Source organism: Camelus ferus, chromosome 13 (assembly GCF_009834535.1).
Source record: "Camelus ferus isolate YT-003-E chromosome 13, BCGSAC_Cfer_1.0, whole genome shotgun sequence".
Classification (NCBI taxonomy): domain Eukaryota; kingdom Metazoa; phylum Chordata; class Mammalia; order Artiodactyla; family Camelidae; genus Camelus; species Camelus ferus.
In genome coordinates, this window is record NC_045708.1 from 11,791,322 (window position 1) to 11,814,617 (window position 23,296).

Here is a 23,296-nt window from a genome sequence, read left to right on the forward strand (position 1 = left end):
GGGTGACAGGTATCCTGGAGTCTGTGGGGTGCAGAGACGGGAGTGATCCTCTCCCCATGGGTGAATGCAGGAACGCTGCACTGTGGAGGAGCTGAGCTGGGCTTCAAGGCTGAGTTGTAGAATCAGGTGGCTGGGAAAGGCTCTCTAGGCAAAGGCAATGGTTTGGGCAAAGGCTTGGAGGCATGAGCATGGTTCAGGCAGGGAGCTGCAGATGCTTTCACACTGAGGTTTCCCAGGTGGTTTGTAAAGTCACTCATGTTTCCTGGCTCTCCTCCAAGGAAAGTAGCCCTGGAGCGCGGAGAGCCCTCCCCAGGACCATGGCCTTCTGGGAAGCTTCCAGCATAGATTGTAGTAACCAGCAAAAACCCAAAGCAAAACGCAGAAAGTTCTCTGTTGGGTGCATCCTGTAAAGCTCTGGGCCTTTGGGCCCCTTCTCTCTGTCCCCTTCCTACAGGGAAAGGCATGGTCTCGCTCAACGGTCACTGTGGGCCTGTGGCCTTCCTGGCTGTGGCCACCAGCATCTTGGCCCCCGATATTCTGCGGAGCGACCAGGAGGAGGCCGAGGGGCCGCGGGCCGAGGAGGACAAGCCGGACGGGCAGGCTCACGAGCCAGCGCCCGTGCCCGCGAGCCACGTGGGCCGAGAGCTGACCCGCAAGAAAGGCATCCTTCTGCAGTACCGCCTGCGCTCCACCGCCCACCTCCCGGGCCCCCTGCTCTCCGTGCGGGAGCCGGAGCCCACGGACTGCTCAGCCCTGGAGCACAGCGAGGAGGACGGCTCCATCTACGAGATGGCCGATGACCCCTGACGTCTGGGTGCGCAGCCGGCCCTGTGCCCGCGACGCCCACCGCAAAGAGATCTGCTCGGTGGCCATCATCTCGGGAGGACAGGGCTACCGCAACTTCGGCAGCGCCCCGGGCGGGAGCGGGAAGCCGGCCCCTTGTGGGGAGACGGACAGCGCCCTCCTCATCTGGCAGGTGCCCTTGATGCTATAGCCCCCACCTAGGCCACACAGCAGCAGCCATGCCAGCTCTCAGCCTGCTGTGGGCCCTTCCAGCGGTCCAGGGGCCCCAGGGAGCACTGGATGGACTCGCCCTCCAGGGACCTGCACCGGGCCACGCGGACGGGCCTGGATCTCCAGTACTACCGGAGCGAAGCAGAGGAAAACCTCTTCCTTTTTAAGAAAAAAAAAAAAAATTTCAGTGTTTAGGAGAGTAGTTTGAGTTTGGGGAAAGGGAGGACACCTCTGGAGGAAATGGCCTTTTTTAAAAGCAAAAAACACAAAACCTCACAACTGCCCGGCAAGCTCAATGCCTCTTGTCGGGGCCCGATCGGGGCACAGGGGTGGCCGCCCGCCCCTCCTGGAAGGGCGTGTGCGTGTGAGTGTATGAGAGCGTGTGGGCTGGTGTGTGAATATATATAAATACGTATATATGGTGTATATTATATGTGTATAAATAAAGTCTGTACATATTGGAGCTCTGGGAGATGCTGGAATAAAAAGCAAGAATAACATCAGTACTGGGTTGAAGGTTGTTGTGTTTTGAGATGTGACACCGGAAGAGATGGAGCAGCTGTCACTGGATAGGGGTTGTTCTGGAAGCAGCAGGAAGGATCGAGGCCAGACACCACGAGAACCGGCCCTAGACCTGTGCTGTCCAGTGCAGTCACCACTGGCCACGTGTAGCTTTTTAATTTTTAAATTAATTAGAATGAAATAAAATCACAGATTCAGTTGCTCAGCCCCATCAGCCACATTTCTAGTGCGGCTGGCAGAGCCCTGCGGGTGAGTGCCGACTGCATTGGACAACACGCATGTGACTGTTTCCATCATCCCAGAAAGTTCTCTTCTGCTTGGGGAGAGGGCTCTTGGGAACTTCTTTTCTGAGTATGTTTTGAAGAGAAGGCTGGGCTCTGGACTGGTGTGGAGGCAAAGGCGTTGGCACCTGCCGGGCAAGCCTGGGAGGAGATGAAGCTGCAGGGCTTCGTGGTGTGGAAGATGGGGGTGTGGAGGATGGGAGTCAGGGCCGTTGCTCTGGGCAACAGAGAGATGCAGGGAGGGGGCTGAGGTCGCTGGGTCTGAGGGAGGATGGGGTGAGTCCCCGGGGGTGGGAGCAGAGCCCAGGCTGAGGGGTGGGACTGGTGGATGGGCTGCCTGGGGCCTTGGCTCAATCTCCATTCATCGCTTTCTAGAGCTGCCTGCAGAAAAAACCCCAAACCCCCCACCCAAAAGGGAAGTTTTTCCTCCGTATCCCCACCCATCCACTTCTGTCATGTGTCCCAGTGTGTGTCCACCCACCGTCCACTCACCCATCTGTCCTCCCTTCCGTAGTTAACTGTAGCAGCACCAGGATGCAGGGAGGAGGGAAGCTGAGCTTGACGGAGATGGGAGGCAAACCTCTCAACCAGACCCGGCTGCACAGCTCCGGGGAAGCTCCCAGAACCCAGGAGGAAGAGCCGCCAAGGAGAAGACATTCCAGCCGTGCCCTGACCGCCTGCTGGGACCTCGTCCACTGGAGGAGTCATTCCCTCATTCCTTCCTTTCACACGCCCCTCACGCTGCTGCTGCACTCAGGCACCATGCTGGTTACTGGGGCCACAGAGGTGAGCAAGGCACTGGCCGTCCCTGTCCCCAGGAAGTGCCCGGCTGGAGGGGAGGGCAGGCATCAGGCCAGTGGGCGAGGCCAGGGGGAGGTCAAGGGTGCTGCAGGGAAAGGGGGAAGGGCCTCCTCCTAGGGGGAAGCAGCAGCCTGTGCAGGGATTGGCTTATTCCTGGAGAACAAGTGGTCCAGCCTGGGTCCCTGGGAGAGGGAGGGGGATGCCATGTCTGGAGGAACCTGGTCCTGACCAGCTACCTCCATTCCAGATGAACCCATCTTCTCCGGGCCTCAGTTTCCCATTTTGTATCAAAGGGAGACTCGTCACTGTCCTGCCCACCTTTCACGGGAGAAGTTCCTCTCTGAGAACAGATGGGATAGAGTACATGTCTTTCTTTCCATTGCTCAGGTGAATTACTGAATGCCCTGTCTGGGTGGGGCCCTCATGGGTACCTTTATCCCATCAGTCAAGTGCGGGACAAGAATTTTCCTGTGATGGTGATGGGTTAGTAGAGGCCACTTGGGACAATGGGACGGTGAACAAGCCTGGAGTCTAGGGTCTGGCAGGCCGGGATCAAGTCCAGTTCTGCCAAAGCCTCGCTGTGTGTCTTCCAGAAGCATCCCTTCACCTCCAGGCCTCGGTTCCCTCATCTCAAACGGGGACGATGACACCTTGCAGAATCGCTGAGGACGGTGGTAACAAGTCCACGGAAAGCGCCTGAATGTTCCTCCGGTGGCAGCTTTGTGAGGGTTCCTTATGTCGTCGCAGCCTGCCTTGTTCCAAACGGTCTGAGGCAGAATGTTCATCTTAAGACGTCCCCCCTTTCGTGCGGGAGTTGGCGTCTGAGAGCTCTGCGTGTCTGTTAGATCCTGAGACCTGCAGATCGCTCAGCTGAAGGGGACCCGGGAGATGGGATGGGGCCCGTGAAATCCGTCACTGAGAAAATGACTGACTCCGCTACTGTAGTGAAATTATCATATCAGTCAACAGCTCATCTCCCGGGTCTCCGACAACAGAGCGGGGGAGGACGGGGGGCGTCGGAAACGGCTCCCGAGGCGCACGGAGGACGTGCCGCGCATAGCAGAGGAGGTGCTCGCTTCAGATATTGATCAGAGTAATAATAACCGTAAGCGCTCTGGGGGCATGGCTCATTTCATCCTCACAGCTGCTCTCGCAGTGGCTGCTCTGTTTGCCTCGTTCTGCAGGTGAGGGATCCCAGGCTCAGGGAAGTTGCTTAACTTCCCTGCATCAGGGCCAAGACAGAGGTCTGTCTGCCACCAAAGTCAGACTCTTAGCCACCAGGTGACTCCGCCTCCAAGAGCAAAGCTTTGGAGACAGAGCAGAGTTCCAGCTGTGCTTTCCCCACTTACTAGCTGTGTGACATCTGGTAAGTGTCTTAACCTCTCTGTGTCTCAGGGAGGGGATATAAACAATCCCTGCTGTGGGAACTGAGTGCCATTCATTCCGTAATATATTGAAAGCTTCCTATGTGCTGGGACCCGGATCTCCAGGTGGGCGCTGGGTAGACTGTGGTGAACAAAGGACCACACACACCTGTCCCCATTCTACCTACGGTGGGTGCAGAGGGAACAGACAATAAGTAAAATGTGTCAGGTGGTGTCTGTGCCCTGGAGAGAAGTGACACTGAGGAGGGGGCATAGAAAGTACTGGGGAGGAGGCTGTGATGTTAAACAGGGTGGCCGGGGAGGCCTCACTGAGGAAGTGACATTTTGAGCAGAGACCTAAAGGAGGAGCAGACGTGAGGCCATAGAACATTCCAGGCAGAGGGAACAGCAGATGCAAAGTGTGGAGGCAGGAGGGTGGCTGCAGTGGAGGGAGGGGGCACAGTGGGAGATGGTCCTGCATTACCAGATCGGATTGGGGAAGGACTTTGCCTTTTCCTTGGTTACTTAGGAAGTCATTGAAGGGTTTTGAGCAGAGGAATATCACCATCTATCTTTGGTTTTCTAACAGTCACTTTTGGCTGCTAAATTGAGAGAATGCGTGGGGCAGGGATGGAGGAGAGTGTGGGAGCCGGGAGACCACCAAGGAAGCTGTCACCCTAATCCAGGTGCAAGATGCTGGTGGCTGGGACCACGACAGGCGTGGTGGAGGTGAGAGGCAGTGGTCAGATTCTGGAAGGAGTCTGATGCTAGAGGCCATCAGAGTTTGCTGATGGATGGGCTGGGCGGGAAAGGGGAGTCAGGGTGACCCCAAGGTGTCTGTCTCGAGCAATTGGAAGGATGGAGCTGCCGTTTACTGGGGGGTGGGGATAGCTGCCGGAGGGCAGGTTTTCTAGGGGAAGACTGGAATTGGGGTTGGGGCAAGTTACATTTGAGTTGTCACTGGACATTGGAGCAGAGAAGCAGAGGGACAATGACTTTAAGTTTGGAACTGAAGGGAGAGGTCCAGGCTAGAGGCGGGTGTGAGCCTGGCTGTATCTCGAGGGAGCGGAGGAGGCGTGAAGAACTGGGCCCAGGGAAGGCGGGTGTTGGGAGGTCTGGGAGATGGACGGGACTGCTCAGGGAGCCTGAGAAGCCCTGGCCGGGCTGAAGGGGAAACTAAGAGGGCACTGCGTCCTGGAAGCCACGCGGAGGGTCTCAGAAGGAGGAGGGAGCCATTGTCCATGTCGAATGTCCAGGAGACAGTGAGATGAGGCCTGAGAACTGACCTTCGATTTAGCCACATGGAGGTCATTCAAAGAACCGACTGATCTGGGGGAAGAGCCCAGGGGAGTGGGGCCCTGGGTGAGGCTCTGAGGCCGAGGTGGGCTGGGTGGTTCTGGGGGCCCCTGTGCTGGGGTGCAGGGAGTGACAGGCGTGGATGCGGGAGTTCTGGGGGCCCAGAGTTTATCAGCCCACGTGACTTCTTCTTCTTCCCCTTGCCCTTGCCCAAGAGGGAAAATGACTCTAGTCACCCCTGATGTGCAGACACAGCCTTCAGATAAGCCTCTTGTCTGGAGGCAGCTGCGAGCCGGACCCATCTCCCTGCTGGGATTCTGCGCAGCTGCCAATTGGGAATCTCAGGCCAATGGCAGGTTGCTCACCACCTACCCGTGGGTACCCTAGCCCGCTGTCCCTCTCCTGCTGTCCCCACTTCCCTGCACTTAAGGACACTCACCACCTGGGTCATCGCATCCCTGCAGGCCCAGACACCCCCTGCCCTGCTGTCCCTGCCACTGTCCCACCCTGGCGGGCATGTCAGGGACGTAGACCCCTGCCTGTGGCTCTCAGCCTCCCTGTGACCTTCCTGACTTTCTCCTGGACTTGTAAGGCTCGGGGTGTGGGGTGGGAGTGCCGTTCCCTCCCCAGGAGCCCAGGTCGTGTCCATCCTCAGGTTTGTCCTCCCTAGTCTGTCTCATTTCCGACTTGCTGATTAAAACGGGATTTCCTGCCTGAGAAGAGCCGCTCTGTGGCCCGTGGGAGTCTCTGCTCGGAAGTGGAGTCTTTTTTTTTTTTTTTAATTGAAATATAGTTGATTTACAATGTTGTGTTAGTTTCTGATGTCCAGCAAAGTGATTTAGTTATGCACTTTTTCACTTAAGGTTATTACAAGTTATTGAATGCAGTTCCTTGTGCTGTACAGTAGGACCTCGTTTATTCTGTATATAGTAGTTTGTGTCTGTCAATCCCAAACTCCCAATTTATCCCTCCCTGCTTTCCTCTTTGGTAGCCATTAAGTTTGTTTTCTCTGTCTATGAGTCTCTTTCTGTTTTATAAATAAGTTCATCTGTATCATTTTTTTTAGACTCCCCATGTGATATCATATGATATTTGTCTTTCGCTGTCTGACTTAATTCACTTAGTATGATCATCTCTATAGATCCATCCAAGTTGCTGCAAATGGCATTATTTTATTCTTTTTTATGGCTGAGTAGTATTCCATTGTATAAAAATACCACAACTTCTTTACCCAGTCACCTGTCGATGGACATTTAGGTTGCTTCCATGTCCTGCCTATTGTAAATAGTGCTGCTGTAAACAATGGGGTGCCTGTATCTTATCAAATGGGAGTTTTCTCCAGATAGATGTCTAGGAGTGGGGGTGGCTGGATCATATGGTAAGTCTACTTTTAGTTTTTTAAGGAATCTCCATACTGTTCTCCATAATGGCTGCACCAACTTATATTCCCACCAGCAGTGTAGGAGGGTTCCCCTTTCTCCACACCCTCTCCAGCGTTTACTGCTTGTGGATTTTTAAATGATGGCCATTCTGACCAGTGTGAGGTGATATCTCATGGCAGTTTTGATTTGCATTTCTCTGATAATTAGCAATATTGAGCATCTTTTCATGTGCGTCTCGGCCATCTGTCCGTCTTCATTGGAGAAATGTCTGTTTAGGTCTTCTGCCCAGTTTTGGATTGGGTTGTTTGGCTTTTTGTTATCAGACTTGGAGCTTTACTCTGGCTTTGTTGAAGGAAGTGCTGGGGCTTGGTTTCCCCAGAAGCAGACCCTGAGTCAAGGATTTTGATTCAAGTTGTTTATTAGGGAGGTGAGGCCAGGGGACACTGAGCGGGGATGTGAGACAGGGACGGGAAGGAAGCCAGATCAGGGTGTGTTACTGAGCAGCCAGCCTGTGTGGGGAGTTCTGGGGACATACAGAGCACTCCTCAGAGTTTCCCCGGCCAAAGGGTGAGGACACTGGGCATCTGTCCCCACCTCCCATCAGTAATGTCCCTGGCTCAGGTGCTCCCAGAGCCATTCATTCTGGCCATCCAGCCTGCCTCACTGGCCAACCAGAGAGAGGGTCTCAGACAGAGTGTCCCAGATGTCCCCAGGAGAGCGTGGTGAGTGCCCAGGAGAGCTGGCTGTGGCTTTTATCATTTTAAAATGTCTTCTTCCCCAACAAAGCCAGGCTTTCAAGAGTATAGTCCTCCTATGGGCACAGAAATATCTAATTTGGAACTCAAAGCTGGTTGTACCCCTCACCCCCCGCCTCCACCCCATCTCGGTCAGCTTGGGCTACTATAGCAAAAGGCCATCACTGGGCGGCTTACAATTTCTTTCTCACAGTCCTGGAGGCTGGGAAGTCCGAGATCAAGGTGCTGGCTGATTTGGTGTCTGGTGAGAACTCTCTTCTTGGCTTGCAGGCTGACTTTTTGTTGTATCATGGCGTGATGGAGAGAGAAAGCTCTGGTGTCTCTTCCTCTTCTTTGTTTCTTTATTTTTTATTTTTTAAAAAGAGGTACTGGGGATTGAACCTAGGACCTCATGCATGCTAAGCACACACTCTACCACTGAGCTATATACCCATCCCCCACTCTTCCTTGCCTTATAAGGGCACTGATCCTATTCCTGAGGGCTCTACTTTCATGAACTAATCACCTCCCAAAGGTCCCAAACCCAAATACCATCACATTGCAGGCTAGGGCCCACCTGCAGCTCAAAATACCCGCCCTCTCCTCCCTTGCAACACACACACACACACACACACACACACACTATCTGGCATTGTTTTAGTGAGATGGGGACCAGGGAGATGTTGGCTCATCAAGATTTCTAGGGGATGAAAATAAACCTCAGGTTTATATCTCAAACATCACCTCATGGTATCTTTTCACTAGGCTAGAGTCACTGGCAATATGAGACTGTCCCTGCCCTCATGGAAAATGCAGTCCAGCAAGCAGGAGGCTGATGCCAAGGAGATTCAATCAAGGAAGGCTCCCTGGAGGCAGTGAGGTGTGATGCAGCAGATTTGAGCTCTGGAGTGATTCAGACTTGGGTTTGAATCTTGACTCTGTCATGTATTTACTATGTGGCCTTGGACAAGTGACAACCTTCTGTGCTTCCGTGTCCTCAGCTGAATAAGTGGCTTGATAATGCCTTCCTTGCAGGGTGGCTGTGAGCACTCAGTAGATGTTAGATATTGGCTCTTCCTGTTGTTACCCCTTCTAGTCTTGCTGCTACTCCTACGAGCATTGTTTCAGCAAATCTTCAAAATTAACTGGAAAAGGAGAGAGATGAAGAAATGGAGGCTCAGAGGGTGCAGGAATTTGTGTGCACGCAGCCTGGGGAGGCGGACAAGGACGGTGGGGCAGAGGTCTGCAGTCCTGGGGAGGTCTGGTTCTGGGAGGGACTGGGGCTGGGGTAGGGGTCGGGGCTGTGTTCCGGCCCAAGCTCTCCTGGCCTGTTTCCAAAGCCTGGACTCAGCTGGGGAGACCTCAGCTGTCCTTCCCTGAGGCCAGAGCCCTGTCAGGCTCCTGGGCACAGGCTTTTTGCCCTGTCAGAGGGTTACTGGCCCTCCTGCCACCAGTGCATCTTGTGTGAGCCTATGAAAGCCCAGTACACACACACATGAGCCAAGGAAGCACCCCATTGTTCCACGGGGGTCACAGAGCCCCTGAAACCTGCTTTCTTGGGGGCCCGATGCCTGCTTTCTTTAGACTGCCAGGCACGAGCATGGGGCTTCATGTGGGCAGTGGCCACACAAGGGCGGAGTCTGAGCTTCAGCCGCAGGATGTGGGGATGTTTACTGCGCTGACTCCACCAGTCTCATGAGTGAGATGGAGCCACTGACTAGAACGTTCCCAGTCTGGTGGGGGAGAGATCCTTGTTCTCAGGGAGCTCCCAGTCTGATGAGGGACTCACAGCCCCTCTCACCTATTTTGATGGGGAAGCTGCTGGTCCAACAGGGAGACACGAGCCTGCCCTAGGGAACCCCAGCCTGATGGAGGAGACCCAGCCCAGCTCTCAGGATCTGCCAGTTTGATGGAGGAGCTACAGTTTCTACCCAGGAGGAGATAGGGGAGAGATATCCCTGCCCTCTGAGGACTCCCCAGTCTCCTGGTGGAGACCCCCAGGTTGAGGTGGGAGATAATTCCTTGCCCTTGGTGAGCTGCGAGTCTGAGAGGGGAGGCAGGGCCCTCAACTGTGGAGAGATCTGATCACAAGACACATCATGGAAACTTTCTCACGACGCAGGCCTAATTACCACGCCGCTGAACTGCTCTGAAGTCCTCATTTACACTTTCCTGGGGAAATGGCAAATAGCAAGAATGTGTAAATTGAGGAAAATTAATATAATTACCTGAGCTGTTTCTTGTCATCTTTTCATATCAACAGAAACGCCAAAACTTTCCTGGTGAGAAGCCTGGACATTATAGGCCCTGTCCCCGAGGCCGACAGCGGGCTCCTTCCCTGCAGGGAACACATTCTTCCAGATGCCAGCCCTGACGGATGGGTGGGCTGGGTGGTGGAGAAGGCACTGGGCCTTCAGTTAGGAGATGGGGTTCAAGTTTTGGCTCTGTTACCACTTTGCATGTGACACACAGGTCCCTGCACCTCTGGGAGTCTAAGTCCTGTCCAGTATGAATCCAGATGTGAGGATCCTCCTAGAGGAGGTCCTATTATATCTCTACTTTACAGATGAGGAAACTGAGATCAGAGAGGTGAAGTCACTTACCCAGGGTCACACAGCACAGAAGAAGACCTCAGGGCTGCAATCTGAATGCCCATACCTTAAATAAACCCTGCGCTCCCTGCCACCCCATCCTCAGTGGTAAAACAAGGCCCACTTCCCGGCCCTGCCCCTTTCCTCTGCTGCCTGAGGACAGAGGTGTGAGAACAGGGGCTCAAGTGCCAGGACAAGCCACAGACTGTTTGCAAACCTTTAGCTTCAGCGTCCTCTCCTAGAAATTGGGGCTAGTGGCAGCATGGACTGCGTGGGCTGTTTTGAGAATGAAATGAGTTAACTCATGCAAAATACTCGGGGCAGCCCCTGGCCCATAGTAAGCCCTCATTTAACTGGATTATCACCTCACCCAGGAGCCCTGCAGGCGTCTGGATATGAGATGCTCTCCTCTAGAGCGTTAAAGCATTAAATGCACGTTGTGAGCCCTGAGCACCTCCCTTCGAGGGGCAGAGCTCTGCTTCAGCCTGCCTGGAGAACCCAGCAGTGTGAGCAGAAGGTTCTATTGGTTCTGCTGGCTCAAGACACACACACTGGTGCCTCTCACCAAGCGTTTTTGGAAAATGAGGGCAAAGTGCAGCGAACACGTGCTGCCTGACAGATGTCCCATTGTGGGCCATTTAAGGGGTCTAGGAAATGGACGGTTTAAATTTGCAGAAAACATGCCTGTGTTTGAGCTAGTGATACCCCAGAGCAGCTTTATGCACTTAGCATGTGTCTGCTGCCGGCTGCCTTGCTCCAGGCTCTGGGGCCAGGGCAGTGGGTGAGCAGATAGAGTCCCTGCCTTCCTGGAGCTGAGCCTCCAGCCTCAGGGGCAACACAGGTGTGAAGAGAGAAGGTTCTTGCAGGCCCAGCGTGTAGGGGAGAGAGCGCTGGCCTCAGCATCTGCTGTGAGATGGTGATCACTGTTCCCATCCCAGGCGGCTGCCAGGGGTAAAGGAGCAGTGCTGGCAAAGTGCTCGGCACAGGACCCGCTCACTCAGTGGTGGCTCTTTTCAGGAGGGTGATAGTAATAGTGGGCCTGGTTAGCAGGGAGCACGTGGCCGTATGTGGGGGCAGGGGGCTTGGGAGCATCCTCTCCCAGGGCCCACTCTGGAGGGAAGGGAGATCCAGGGCGCTCAGCTGCAGGAGAACAGGGTACCACTGTGAAGCTGGACTCTGTTGGCAAGCTCAGCACTGGGGGCTCCTGGTTCCAAGGGTTTGGTGGCTGTGGCCCAGGGTGGCCAGGGATCCCTCAGCTCCATTCCAGAAGGCCTCCAGAGTTCTTTGAGCCTGAACTTAACTCTGACTGACAGACATGATCTTTTCCCCCTGTTATTTCTGCTAAATTAGGTGACCAGGCCTTTTCCTTTGGCAAATCCAGGGACATGTATTTGCATGGTATTTTGCATAAATCAGGGACTCATTTGCATCCATTTGCATGTTTCTCTGGATATGAGGTTCAAGAGGCTCAAACTCAATGTGTGTGAAATGAAATAAGCATGTCAAGTCCAACCTCTCTGAGCTGGCCAGAGCCCCGCGGGCAGGGATGGAGGGGCTCAGAGGGGCCGGCGCTCTCCTGGGGACAGTTAAACCATGGAAGGACTCTGGGGCCAGCTCTCTCCTGTGATGCTCAGGACTGAGGCGAGAAGGAGAGCTTTGCACACTGGGTACAAGGAAGCTGAATAAGCTGAGATGAAACCACAGGGCGGGGTTTCCTCGACACCCAGCACAGACCTTGGAACAGGTCGAGACAGTGAGGGGTGGTAGTGACCCTTCTAACACATCCTCATTATTGAGCACCTCCTGTGTGCCAGACACTGTACTAGCCTGGCTACAGGTGAGTCCATTTTCATCTCAGAGCCATATGGGGTGCATTATCAACCCCATTTTAGAGATGAGGAAACTGAGGCACAGAGAGCTGAAGGGACCAGGCCAGAGGACTGGTCTTTGGAGGCCCTGGACTTTCAAACACAGGCCAATTTGTTTCCGGAACTTCTCTGCTTTGATGAGGGAGAGTGAGAAGACCAACATTTGGCAGCTCAAAGAACCCACGCTGGAGCCCCTGAGTATTTCTCTCTCCGTGTTTCACTGGACTGCATCATGGGGAAAAGAACTATAGGACCAGCTGTGCCTCCAGAATGACTTGGTTTCCATGGCAACAAATGCACAACAGCCCAGGGACAGGTGTCCCCATGGAGGGGAGCTCTCTGAGGGAAGGAACTTCAGGCCCAGCCCCTGGCCCCAGGCCTGGCACGGAGCAGGGCCTCCGTGAGTGCTTCTGAAGTTAATCCACAGATGGGTGAACCTTAGGTGGCACACCTGCTGCCATTGTTTGCCTGTCCCTCCTGGGGTGGGTTAAAGATGCTGAAGGTTCTTTGTCACTGCCCACCACTCAGACGTCTTTTATCTTCCTCTTGAATCTGAGTTGGCTTTTCTGCTTGACAATGGAACACGATGGGAGGGACGCTATGCCACTTCTGGGCCTGGCAGCTTCTGCTTTCATGTGTTTGGAAGCCCTGAGTTGCTGCGTGGGAAGTTCAGCTACCTTGATGGAGAGATGACTGGGGCTGATCCATGGAGACAGAGAGGACCTGAGAGAGTCCCGGCCATGGATGCCACCCACATGGGTGAGGCGTCTTGGACACTGCTGCTTCGTCGAGTCCCCAGGTGACGACAGATTCAACTGATGTCACGTCGAGCAGAAGAGCCACCTAACTGAGCCCTGTCAACTCACAGAATCATGACAGATCATAACAAAGGGTGTTATTCTAAGATGCTAACTTTTGGAGTGGTTTGTTTCGTGTAACCACATACCTCCCCCTCTTCTGGTAGTAAAAGTACCCTTTTGGAATGTCCCCCTCACCTGCTCACCTGGTGGGAGTGCAGTCTTATTAACACCTTGTTTCTTCAGTCACAGGATTGGGTTAAGACCTGGGTGTAGTCAATATAATATTAAACCACCTGGCAATAGTGATTGGCCCAGAGAAGGGCATGAGACTCTAGACGAACCAGTCAGGGCCCTTCCCCTGGGCTTTATATATAAACGCTGGCTGAGAGAGGCTCTTTCTTCTGGGGTTGCAAAGCTGGGATGACGTGAACCCAGAAGCTCTCTGTGGTCATGTTCCCCATCCCCATCCCTATGCCAGCTCAGAACAATTCCAGCCGCCATGGGAGAGGACAAAAAAGGTGGTGTGGTGACGTCAATGGGCCAGCTCTCCCTCTGGGCTTCCCAGTTTTATGAGCCAATAAGTGTTCTTTTTTCTTTAAGGTGATTTCTGTCACTCGAACTAATGGGACATATATCATACTGAGTCCATTTCTTGGCCTTATCGAACTTAGAAATAGCCTGGGCTGCACTGGTTCTGTCTCAGAGGCTCAGTCCTCATAGGAAATGAAAGGAAAGGACCTGCTCTATCCGGGGCCCCGGGGCTGGGTGCCGCACCTTATTCTGTGACTGAACTCACAACTGCCTTCAGGGAGGTGGCTCCTGACCATTCTGCAGGGTGGGGGCAGGTCAGAGACTGAGTGGCAGAGCCCCACTGATCCTCTCGCTACGTGTGGCGGTTCTGCTCTGGGGCGGAGCAGCGAGGCAGAGACCAGGCGCAGGGTGGGAAGATAGGCAAGGGAAGCCCATTAATTTCTCCAGCCTTAAATCAATTTAATGGGAGCCTCCGATGACTGTGATTTGATTTTTCATTTTCAGTATTACAATTATCAACTGATCTTACTGGCAGCTCAAGCTTGAAATGGGACAGCATGGCAGAGGCTGTCAAAAAGGGAACAGTACCAGATTACACCAATTATCTAATATTTTGCTAATTAGACACCCGATGCATCTCTCTCGTTCCGCAGGGAGAAAAAAGGCTTCACACTATCATTGTTATTCTTCTTTGCTGATCGGTGGTTATCATGTACCCCAGCTTGAGGATTTTACATCCCAAGGAGAACTTCCGTTTTCAGCATCCTTCATCCCCACAATGCTGCCTCACGTAGAATCAGGGAACAGTTGAAATCTTCCTTTAGTCCTTCTTGCTGCTCTCCGAGGGGATGGAGTGCAGTGTGCTCAGCCTCTGTGGGCTAACACCGTGTCAGGGTGCAGGAGGCATAGTGAGAAGTTTCAGGCACCCCCAAATGTAACAGCAGGGTGGCTCAGAGGAGGACCTGTGGAAGGGATTGGGCTGGAATGTTGCTTAGAGTTAGAAACCTTCCTTCCCCTTTATGGATGGCAAAGAGGCTTGTAGGGACGAGTAGGGGCTCAGATGCCACAGAGATTTGTGACAGAGCTGTGCCTGGAGCCCAGATCTCCTGGTCCCCGCTTTCCACCCATGGTGTACAGCCAGTGTGAACTCTAGGTTGTTTAAATCTCCGTGCAATCGACAGGTTGATAAGAAGGGAAACGTCACCAAATGTGTTCAGGCACTGTCCCAGCCCACCTGTCTGCAGGCTGCACGTCGGCACAGCTGTCCCTCCTTAGCACTGGGGTGGTGGTAAGGGCTTAGCTTTAGGGTCAGAAAAACTGGGCTCAAATCCCCCATCTACCACTTACCAGCTGTGACCTTAACTGAATTCTTCAACCCTTTGAATCCCAAAGGGAACAGAAAGCCTGGAATGAGAGAGAGCTCATGAGTATCAGGAGTTAATCATTTATCCAGTAGCATCATTTTCAAAATGGACACACAAGGGCAGTGAGGGGGCTTCATTAATTTATTTTAGTATAACCACAACTGCTGCTATTTCCTGAGGACCCACTATGTACTCCAGGCGTGTGCCAAATGCTCTATGTGTATCTCACTTCACCCATGTTGGAGGCAGGATTGTCATACCCATTTTATAGCAGAGAAGACTGAGGCTCTCAGAGCTCAGGTGACTTGACTCCTGTGGCACATGGCAAAGCCAGGATTGAAAACCAGCTTGTTTCCAGAGACCTTTAGAATAAGACAGGTCCCCCCTAGACCCTTCAGCCTCCAGAGGATGCAGTGCATGGGGTTGGGGGGTGGGAGGACTGGAGAGAACAGAGGAGGGACAGTGCACCCTGGAGGCACCAACCACAAGCCCCTTCACCTCTCCCTGGATCCGGATTCCTAGAGCTTGGGGCAGCTGTTCTCAGAAACGTGGTCAGCTCTGCCCCGCTGAACTTCATTATCATTATCAAATTAATTTACGCAAGCCAGTGTGGCCACCTAATTAAGACGTTTCCCAGGGCCCTGTGCCGGGTGTTTAATGAGGTGGGAGCGGCTGGACTCATGTTCAGAGTGTCCTGGGGTGAGGAGGGGAGGAGGTGTCAGTGCGTGACCTGACTGCTGGGGGGTCCCTGCTCTGCCGCAGTCCCTGCTGGGAGTGCTCAGCCCTGGTCATTGCCTCCAGCCCCCTGTGCCTGCACCTATCCCGCACTCCAAGGACTTCTCGGGAAGGAGGGAGTGCTGTGGCCTGCAGTGCCTAAGTTCCTCGGAGTTAATTCTGTAAGTGGCTTTCTTTTGTGCCTGATAATGGCTCAGCCCTGAACCAGAATGCCCCCAATTTGGTTAATGAATTTCTTTTTGGTCCATAAATGAGATTTTTAAGATGGGAGGCCAGGCAGAAGGCTGTGGCATAATTCCAAGTGAGCGAGGGGCCGGCTCCGAGGGAAGAGAGGAAGGGGCAGGTGGCAGAACTTTCCTTAGGAGGTGTGACGGATGCTGAGGTGAGGAACAGTCAGGGATGGCATCCTCGTTTCTGGTTTGGGCAAGCTGGACAGAGAATAGTCAGTCTTGCCAATTCATTCATTCATTCATCCATTCATTCATTCAACACACACAGACACGCACACACTCTGCTCACCTATTTGCCAAATCCTGGGTGCCAAGTACTGGGAATAAAACTGTGAACAGAACAGACCAGATCCCTGTCCTCCCAACATGCAATCTTAAACTCGTGAACCAATTAGAATCATAAAATCTTGAGCCTTGGGGTCATTCACTGAATCTTAAAATCAGAGCCTCTTTACAAGACTTCTATTAACTTCTATTAAGTGAGTGCTGACTTCACGCAACATCCCATTCAATCCTTGCAATGATCCCGAGAAGTGGATTCTAGGGTGATCCGCATTTTACAGATGGCACCACTGAGGCTTAGGGAAGCACCAAGTTTTGTAACTTGGTCCCCAAGTGGCTGAAGCTAGCATTAACCCAGGCCTCCCCAATTCCTCTACCCCTCCTTTGCTGCCTCCCTCATCTTACAAATTGTGGTACCTTCTAACAGGTGTGATTGAGCATCCCAGAGCATCCTAGAGCATCCTCCTTGCCCCTGAGTCCCTCTGTGGCATCTTAAATGAGATTTTGCAGCCCCTGCTTGGCTCCATGTGCATCTTTGTCCTGATCCTGAGCTCTCAGGCCCCTCCCTTCTTCCCCAGCCCCCTTCTCCCCACCTCAGCTTCTTCTGTCTCCAGTTCACTGGTTCTTCTCTTCCAGTCTCAGCCAGATTCCTGGAGCAGGCATCCTGGAAGCCCCCACTCTTGGCCTTCACTGTTACTCCCAACCTGCTAAGTCTGCTTATGTTGGCTGTAGAGGCACCTTGGGTCAGTTGGGAAGGAAAGACTGATAATGGTAAAAACAAGGTTTGCTAGCCCTCCTGTGGGCTTGCTGCGTGCCGTGCCCTGCCTTGTTTCATCATCCCAACGTTGTAGAAGATACTGTCGCTACTTCTGTTCTACGGATCAGGAAATGAGGCCCAGGGGGCACACAGCTGGTAAGTGGCAGAGCTGGGATTTGAACCCGAGGACTCCGGCCACAGAGCCTACCGCTTAGCTAGTGTCGTGTGGCGTTGGGAAGCTGGGTGAGAAATCCCAGTGGGTGAGACTGCATGAGATGGGTCTGATCTGCAAACAGCTGCCCAGTTTGCCATGAAGGGAGGCAGGGAGAGAAGGCTGGAGCGGCCTGCAGAGGGAGCAGCCTGGCCTTGTGGCCAGCAGCAGACAGTGCCCAGTGCCTCCCTCCTCACACAGGTATCACTAGGTACCATCCCATTGTGAGCTGCCAATCTAAAGTGGGCTTCCTTCCCAATCTTACTTTTACAGCACTGATCAGTATCTAAAATTGTTATGGTTTATTTGTTTATTTCCCTCCCTTTAGAATGAAAACTCTAGGAGGGCCGGAGCTCATTTTGTTCACTTGGGGCCGAAGCCCAGATACCCACAATCCTGTATTGGGTCCCTTGTACACCTGCAGAGAGGACGATGGATTTTCTCTGGAAGAGACCAAATACCCCACCCCCTTGACTGTGGCACGGTCTAAATGTGGGCCTGTTACCATCCGATCATTTCAGATCCAATGATTACAACCAAACAGAAGCAATCACCAGTCGGGGCCAAGTCCCCCCTTCTTCCTTTCCCAGAATTAATGCTGTCGAAAGATTTCTCCTCCCTGCTCCCTCCAAGCCCTGCTCCCAGCTGTGACGTCAGTGTGGCTGTCCCTGGGATCCCAGGCTGATTTGCCTTTAAATTTTACAACCTTGTTTATGCAGCTTAAGGCCCGTGCCTTAAAGACCACACGCTCCACTGAACATTTATGACTGCAAATGGTTCTCAGCGTGGGCGAGGAAGGGGGCTATGCATGGATGGGGTGGGGTGGGTTCAGGGGAGACCCACGGGCTGTCAGCCTTGGCTTCTCCCTTTCAGAACTCTTCCCTTGGCTGACCTGCTAAATCTTTCCTTGGGCATCACTTGGTTCAATAGTTCCCCGACACTGACCAAGCAGCTCGTGTCTGTATACTGTACTAAGAGTAAGTGTAGAGGCGGGCAGGACCTCTGCCACTGTCTTAGGTGGCTTGGGGAGACAAGGATTTGGGTGTGAGGAAGTGAGGGAGGCAGGCCAGGGTCGGGGAAGGCAGGGGGTCCTGCCAAACAAGCATTTCAGGCAAAGCCCTGCAGACAGAGGCCTCAGCGTGACCCTGACGGGGATTCTGGAGGGTAAGTTACACCGCAGAGTTGGACTTGGCCGGCGATCTGTCAGTCACTGGCCACGGGCCAGCCTTGGGGTTGCAGAGTCCCAGACAGCTCACCCCCTTGAAGTCGTGGACAAAGCAGCCCCAGCCGCTGGAGGAGAGCTGCAGGTGCAGACATCAGAGGGGGCGCCGGAGTCCACGGGGAGGCTCAGAGCGGGGAGGCGTCCCGGGACGAAGGGCTCTCCCCGCCAGATTCCAGTTCCTTTAAAAAGTTAATTTATTCAGTTGCTCTCTAAGATTCACAGGAGAAAGACAGGTAAATTATCAGGCACTTAATCCACATCATTAATGGGAAATAGCTGTTTGCAGAGTATTTCCGTGGAGGTCTGGACAAGCACCCGCCAGTCTTCATTACAGGTGTTGATGAGTTCATGGGCAGGTGGCAAAAGACAGTCTGGTAAATGAGACAATACTGAGTGATGCTCGTGACCGCTAATAATAACCACTTGCCTCTCTGAGCGCTCAGAACGTGCCTGACGCCACGCTGTGTGCAGTACCTGTCTCCTGACCCCTCACAACAATTCTCCGTGGCAGATACTGTTATTATTATCCTCCTTTTACAGGTAAGGACATGGATGCACAGAAATGTTGTGTCATTTGCCCAAAGGCACACAGCTTATTAGTGCAGAGTCAATCCTTGGACCTCAGAGCCTATCCTTAAAAAAAGAATAGTTCTGGGCTTCAGAGGAGATCACTGGGGAGCCCTTCACCCAGCCTGGGTAAAGGGTCAGGGAAGTCTTCCTGGAGGAGGGGGTTCCTGGTGACAACTTTCTGGACCCTGTTTTCCCTGTTATTCATTCAAAAATTACTGAGCCCTGGAGGACCATGGAGAACCACGGAGAACAGGCCTGGGAGAAATGATTCTGAAGGAACAGACATTCCTGACTCTGGGTTCTGGGAAAACAGGGGGCAAAGGGGCAGCGAGGGTGTCCCTGGAGATTCACCCTGAGGAGAGAGAGGGACTCGCAGGCCTGGAGAGGGGTGGGAGTCCTGGGACTTGGGTTGTGTGTCCTCAAGAAAGAAACAATTTTTTGAGCCTTTACGAAGTGCTGGGAGCCATCCTCAAAACAGTCCTGGGGGCGTGACTTTATCACCTGCAGTTTCAGATGAGGAGATGGAGGGTCAGAGAGGGGAAGGGGCTGCCTAGGGCAGCACAGCTGGTGGGAGCGGAGCGGCTGCTGGGTATGGGGCTGGGCGAGCAGCTGAGTCTGCGGTGGACTACGGCAGGACAGAGGAAGATGGAGAGAGGAAGGAACAGAAAATCAGGCGGCTTTTGGAGGTGCTGGGAATCTGCAGAGTTGGTCCCCACATTGTCCCAGGGTGCTTGTAAATCATTGCCTCTGCCTCCCTCAGCCTCAGAGGAGAGTGTCCGGCCTCTGTGTTTCCACATCCTGAGAATCTTAACTGCTCAGAAGCTCTGGGCCCTCCCACCTTGTCAGACACTCAGGCCCTGCAGAGAGGTGCCTGCCACCTCCTCTTGGCAGTGGAAGGTCAGAGTCTGGGGTCACCCAGGAGGGACCAGGGATGGGGACACACCTGGGTTCTAACATCTCTGCTGCCTCCTGCCAGGCAGTAACCAGGGCATGCCGGGATCCTCTCTGAGCCTCAGTGTCTTCATCTGTACAATGGGTATCTTAAGCCTCTCAGCCCTGTCCAGGCATTCCAGAGGGGCAGGATTTCCTGTCTCAGGCCTGGGAGACAAACCTGGGAACCAAACACTGCTGATTTAGCTCAGACAGTCCTGGGCGGGACCTGTGAGGAACAGGGAAGCAGGAGGGGCCCATCCTGCCCACATCTTTTGGTTCTGACTAGGGACCCCAAGAGGGAGGCTCCTGGTGCCAGGAAGAAGCACAGGCTTCATGCCTGATGGCCTCCCCAGCCCAGCAGCGGACTTTCGCTCAATGTCTTTGAGCCTCAGTTTCCCCAGCATTCGTGCTCAGTCACTGGAGCTGTTGTGACATTTGTTTCCTGGTTCCCAAGGGAAGTGATTCTCCCTGATCTCTCACTTCTGATCCATTTCTGGAACTTTCTAGGCCTTCTCAGGCCCTCAGCCATTGCCGCCTTGGTGCATTCACAATGGATGAGGAAACTGAGGATCAGGGCAGCCACACACCAGGATGGTGCTCGCCGATGGGGAGGGAGCGTCCCCAGGAGAGGAGAGCCAGCTCACTGTTGTGGGCATCTTACACACACGCACGCTTAACAAGGGTTTTGTCATCCTAACACTTCCGAGTTTCCCAAAACACACTGTAGCACCTCGTCCTAGTAACTGAAGGATGCAAATGGAAACAGTGAGACTCTCATTTTTGGCCCAACAAATTGGCAAAGGTGGACCAAATGATGTTCCTTGATGTGGGAGATTGTGGAGTGAGACAGGCTGTTTATCCCTGGCTGCTGGAGCAGAAATTGGTCTGAGCTTTCTGGAAGAGAGTGCTTCTATATTGTGTTAAAAGCCTCTGGCAGTTAGTAGCCTTTGACTCCCAGCCATTTTACTTCCAGGAATCCATCCTCAAATGATGGGAGACGAGGACCATTCAATAAAGAAATATAAAGTTGTCCACGGCCAGTGTTACTTGACTTGTAGTAGGGGACCTGAAAACACAGTGTTTTCAATTTTTTACATGTATTTGCCTTTGGCACACAGCTCATCCATCAACTGCAATGTGAAAAAAATGCAGCCCTTTTTATTGCTCTAAAGCTGAGCTTAATTTTTATTTCAACTTTCCATTCTGACCAGGGGCAGAAACCTAATCTCTGTGGCTCAGGCTCCCCACGCCCCCTGCCTCTTTCACTGCTTGGGATGTTCTTGCACAGTTAGTTCTTGAATCATTTAGTCACTGCCTGTCCCCACCCCACTCCTGATCCTGCAGGCTCTCCCAGCCTATGGCCGTCAGAGTGGAGAACATTCTCCCTCTGGGATGTGGGGACCCGGCAGACAGCAAGCTCAGGCCCTCTGGCTGGACCCTGCAAGCAAACATTTCTTCTACTCTTATTCTGTGTCAATGCAGGGACTTGGGAGCGGCAGATGGGGCCTTTTTGTCTTGGGATTCCGTATCTTTATGGAGTTTCCGCCAGAATCTAGCTGCTGCTTCTCCTCTCTGATACCCTCACACTTAGCCCAGGGATTGCTTAGCTGGTCTGGGGTGGGAATCCTTGCTTTTATACCTTCCCGCCTTCTTCTATGTCATCTGCATTGTGTCAGAAGTCGAGACAGCGCGGTTGCCTGGACTGGGGGTGTGGTGTGGTGGGGGGCAGTGGGGTGCGGTGGGGGTGCTAGTGCATGAAGGGGGACTCTGTGGGGAACCTTGGTTAGAACCCCAAATCAGAACAGCTGAAATTTATTGACCACTTTCAATGTGCCAGACCCTATTCTAACAGATTTATATGTATTAGCTCATTTATTTTCTTAAAACTGACTTAAAGAGTTGAAGAAACTGAGGCTCAGGTAGACAAGGAATTTTTTTCTTTAAACCAAGGTTACATAGCTGGGAATAGTTAAGGTGAGACTTTGAACCTAGGCAGTCCAATTCCCAAATTCCTGCTCCCAACCATTCCTCCCATGGGCAGCAGGGGCTGGGAGGGGTGTTGGTGGTGAGAGTGGGGTGGAAATGCTTTGAGCCCTCAGGGTTGATTAAGAGAGGGAAGGATGTTCAAGGTCAGCTCCCCCTCCCCTTCCCTGCTCCTTGCTGCGGTGACCTGCCCTTCACCTGGGGAGGGCCAAGCGCCCCACTGGCACGTGCATGGGCCAGTGTTCTGCCGTGGTTACTAAGTCTTGGGCCCCCTGGCCTTGACCTCAGCTCTGCCTGTGGAGTCGCATGACCACCTCTTGAGGCTTCTGGTAGTGGATGAACCTTGCACGGGAGCCTTGGATGCTAGATCCTTCTATGGTGGGCTTGGGAACACAGCCTCCTCCCACCCCACAAGCAGCCCGTTCCCGTGGAGTCCTAAGCACCTGCTGTGTACTCTCTATGCTGTCTCAGTGGACCTCAGATCAGCCCCCGTGACAATTCACTTTTTGCAGTTGAGGAAACTGAGGCTCAGAGAGGTGAAGTCACTTACCCCAGGTCACACAGCCAGTAAAGGGGCACCTTGGGATTGGATCCCATCTGGCTTTGCTCATCCCATTCCATCAGGGGTGTGACCAGGAGGTGTGGTTCCTACTTTAGAATTCTAGACCTGACCAGGCCCTCTGGGGGATGGGGCCAGGGTTTGGAGATGATGGGATTAGGGAAGAGGCCAGGGGTCTGTGAGTGCCAGCCTGAGGAACTGTGAGCCCCAGGAGTACTTCCCATGGGGATTCCCTTAAAGGAACTGTGTGAGAGAGAAGGATGGTGACAGAGCTAAATCAGCTTTGGTTTTTAGGTGATGGGCTCTGAGGTCACACAGACTTGGGCTGAAATCCCAGATCTGCCTGCTACCAGCTACGTGGTTTGGGACAAATCTATTGTTCTCTCTGAGCCTTGGGCTTCACATCTAGAAAATGGGTATAACAGTGCCTCCCCTGACCCTGTAGTTGAGATGAGATCGGGTGCGTTCAGGTTTGGCCACAGATTCCCCCGATCCTGCAGAGAAAGCAGAGTACAAAAACCCACACATAACCTTAGCCAAAATCACCGAGTGTTTTCTATGACCTGGGCACCATCAGAATCCTTCACACCCTTAACTTCATTTGATCCTCATGACAACCTGACGTGGGGGAATGCTCAGAGATTTAAGTCACCTGCCCCAGGTCACGCAGCATGGAGGTGGCAGAGCAGGACTCAGCTGGCCTGACTCGCGGGCCCTCAGCGTCCCCTGCCCTTCTCTTTCTCTGTCCCTCTCGTGCTTGGGCTGTGGTCCTGGTGCTTCTGATCCTGTGGTGCCTCCAGAGGAAGCTGACTCAGGGTTTTGCTGGAAGTTTCCATCAGCTTCCATACCTTCCTGCTGAGTGTGGGCCACTGGAGGGGGGAGGGCATGGGCTCCCTGAGACATAAGAAGCACTTGCCTCAGCCCTTCCTTCCCCCCCCCCCCCCACGCTGGTGGAATCCTTTCCAGGGACAGTGATGTACTCTTGAACTTGTTGGGGAGACATTCAGCTGGCACTCCCAGCTCAGCTCCCCACCTCCTGCAGCCACGTGGGGGCTGGTGGTTGACAGTGGACCCTGGGGTAACCCTAAGAGACTCCCTGAAGCCTTCCGAGCAGTGCCAACAGGCTCATGACTGCAGAGACCCCTCTCCTGGAGCACAGCTGTCTCAGCTTGGGTCCCCAACCAGAAAGCAGACTCTCAGACAAAGCTGGGTCCGGGTAGTTGATTTAGGGTTGATCCCAAGGACCAGGGAAATAGAATAGAGATG

At 53.4% G+C, this 23,296-nt stretch overlaps 2 protein-coding genes across 2 annotated transcripts in view; both read left to right on the plus strand.

Annotated features, from left to right (window-relative positions):
* The window catches only part of ARHGEF10L (Rho guanine nucleotide exchange factor 10 like), a 134,280-nt gene extending 132,763 nt beyond the window's left edge, over positions 1-1,517 (plus strand). The window contains 2 exon segments of the mRNA XM_032495298.1: positions 455-801; positions 803-1,517. Coding sequence (XP_032351189.1) covers positions 455-801; positions 803-994 — 539 coding nt within the window. The 3' untranslated portion in view covers positions 995-1,517.
* A 122-nt stretch (positions 1,518-1,639) lies between these two features.
* Positions 1,640-23,296, plus strand: part of ACTL8 (actin like 8) — a 108,820-nt gene continuing 87,163 nt past the window's right edge. Inside the window, exons 1-3 of the mRNA XM_032495299.1 lie at positions 1,640-2,603; positions 2,866-3,005; positions 3,212-3,984. The gene's annotated coding sequence lies outside the window, so the exon portion shown is untranslated. The remainder of the gene's footprint in view (positions 2,604-2,865; positions 3,006-3,211; positions 3,985-23,296) is intronic.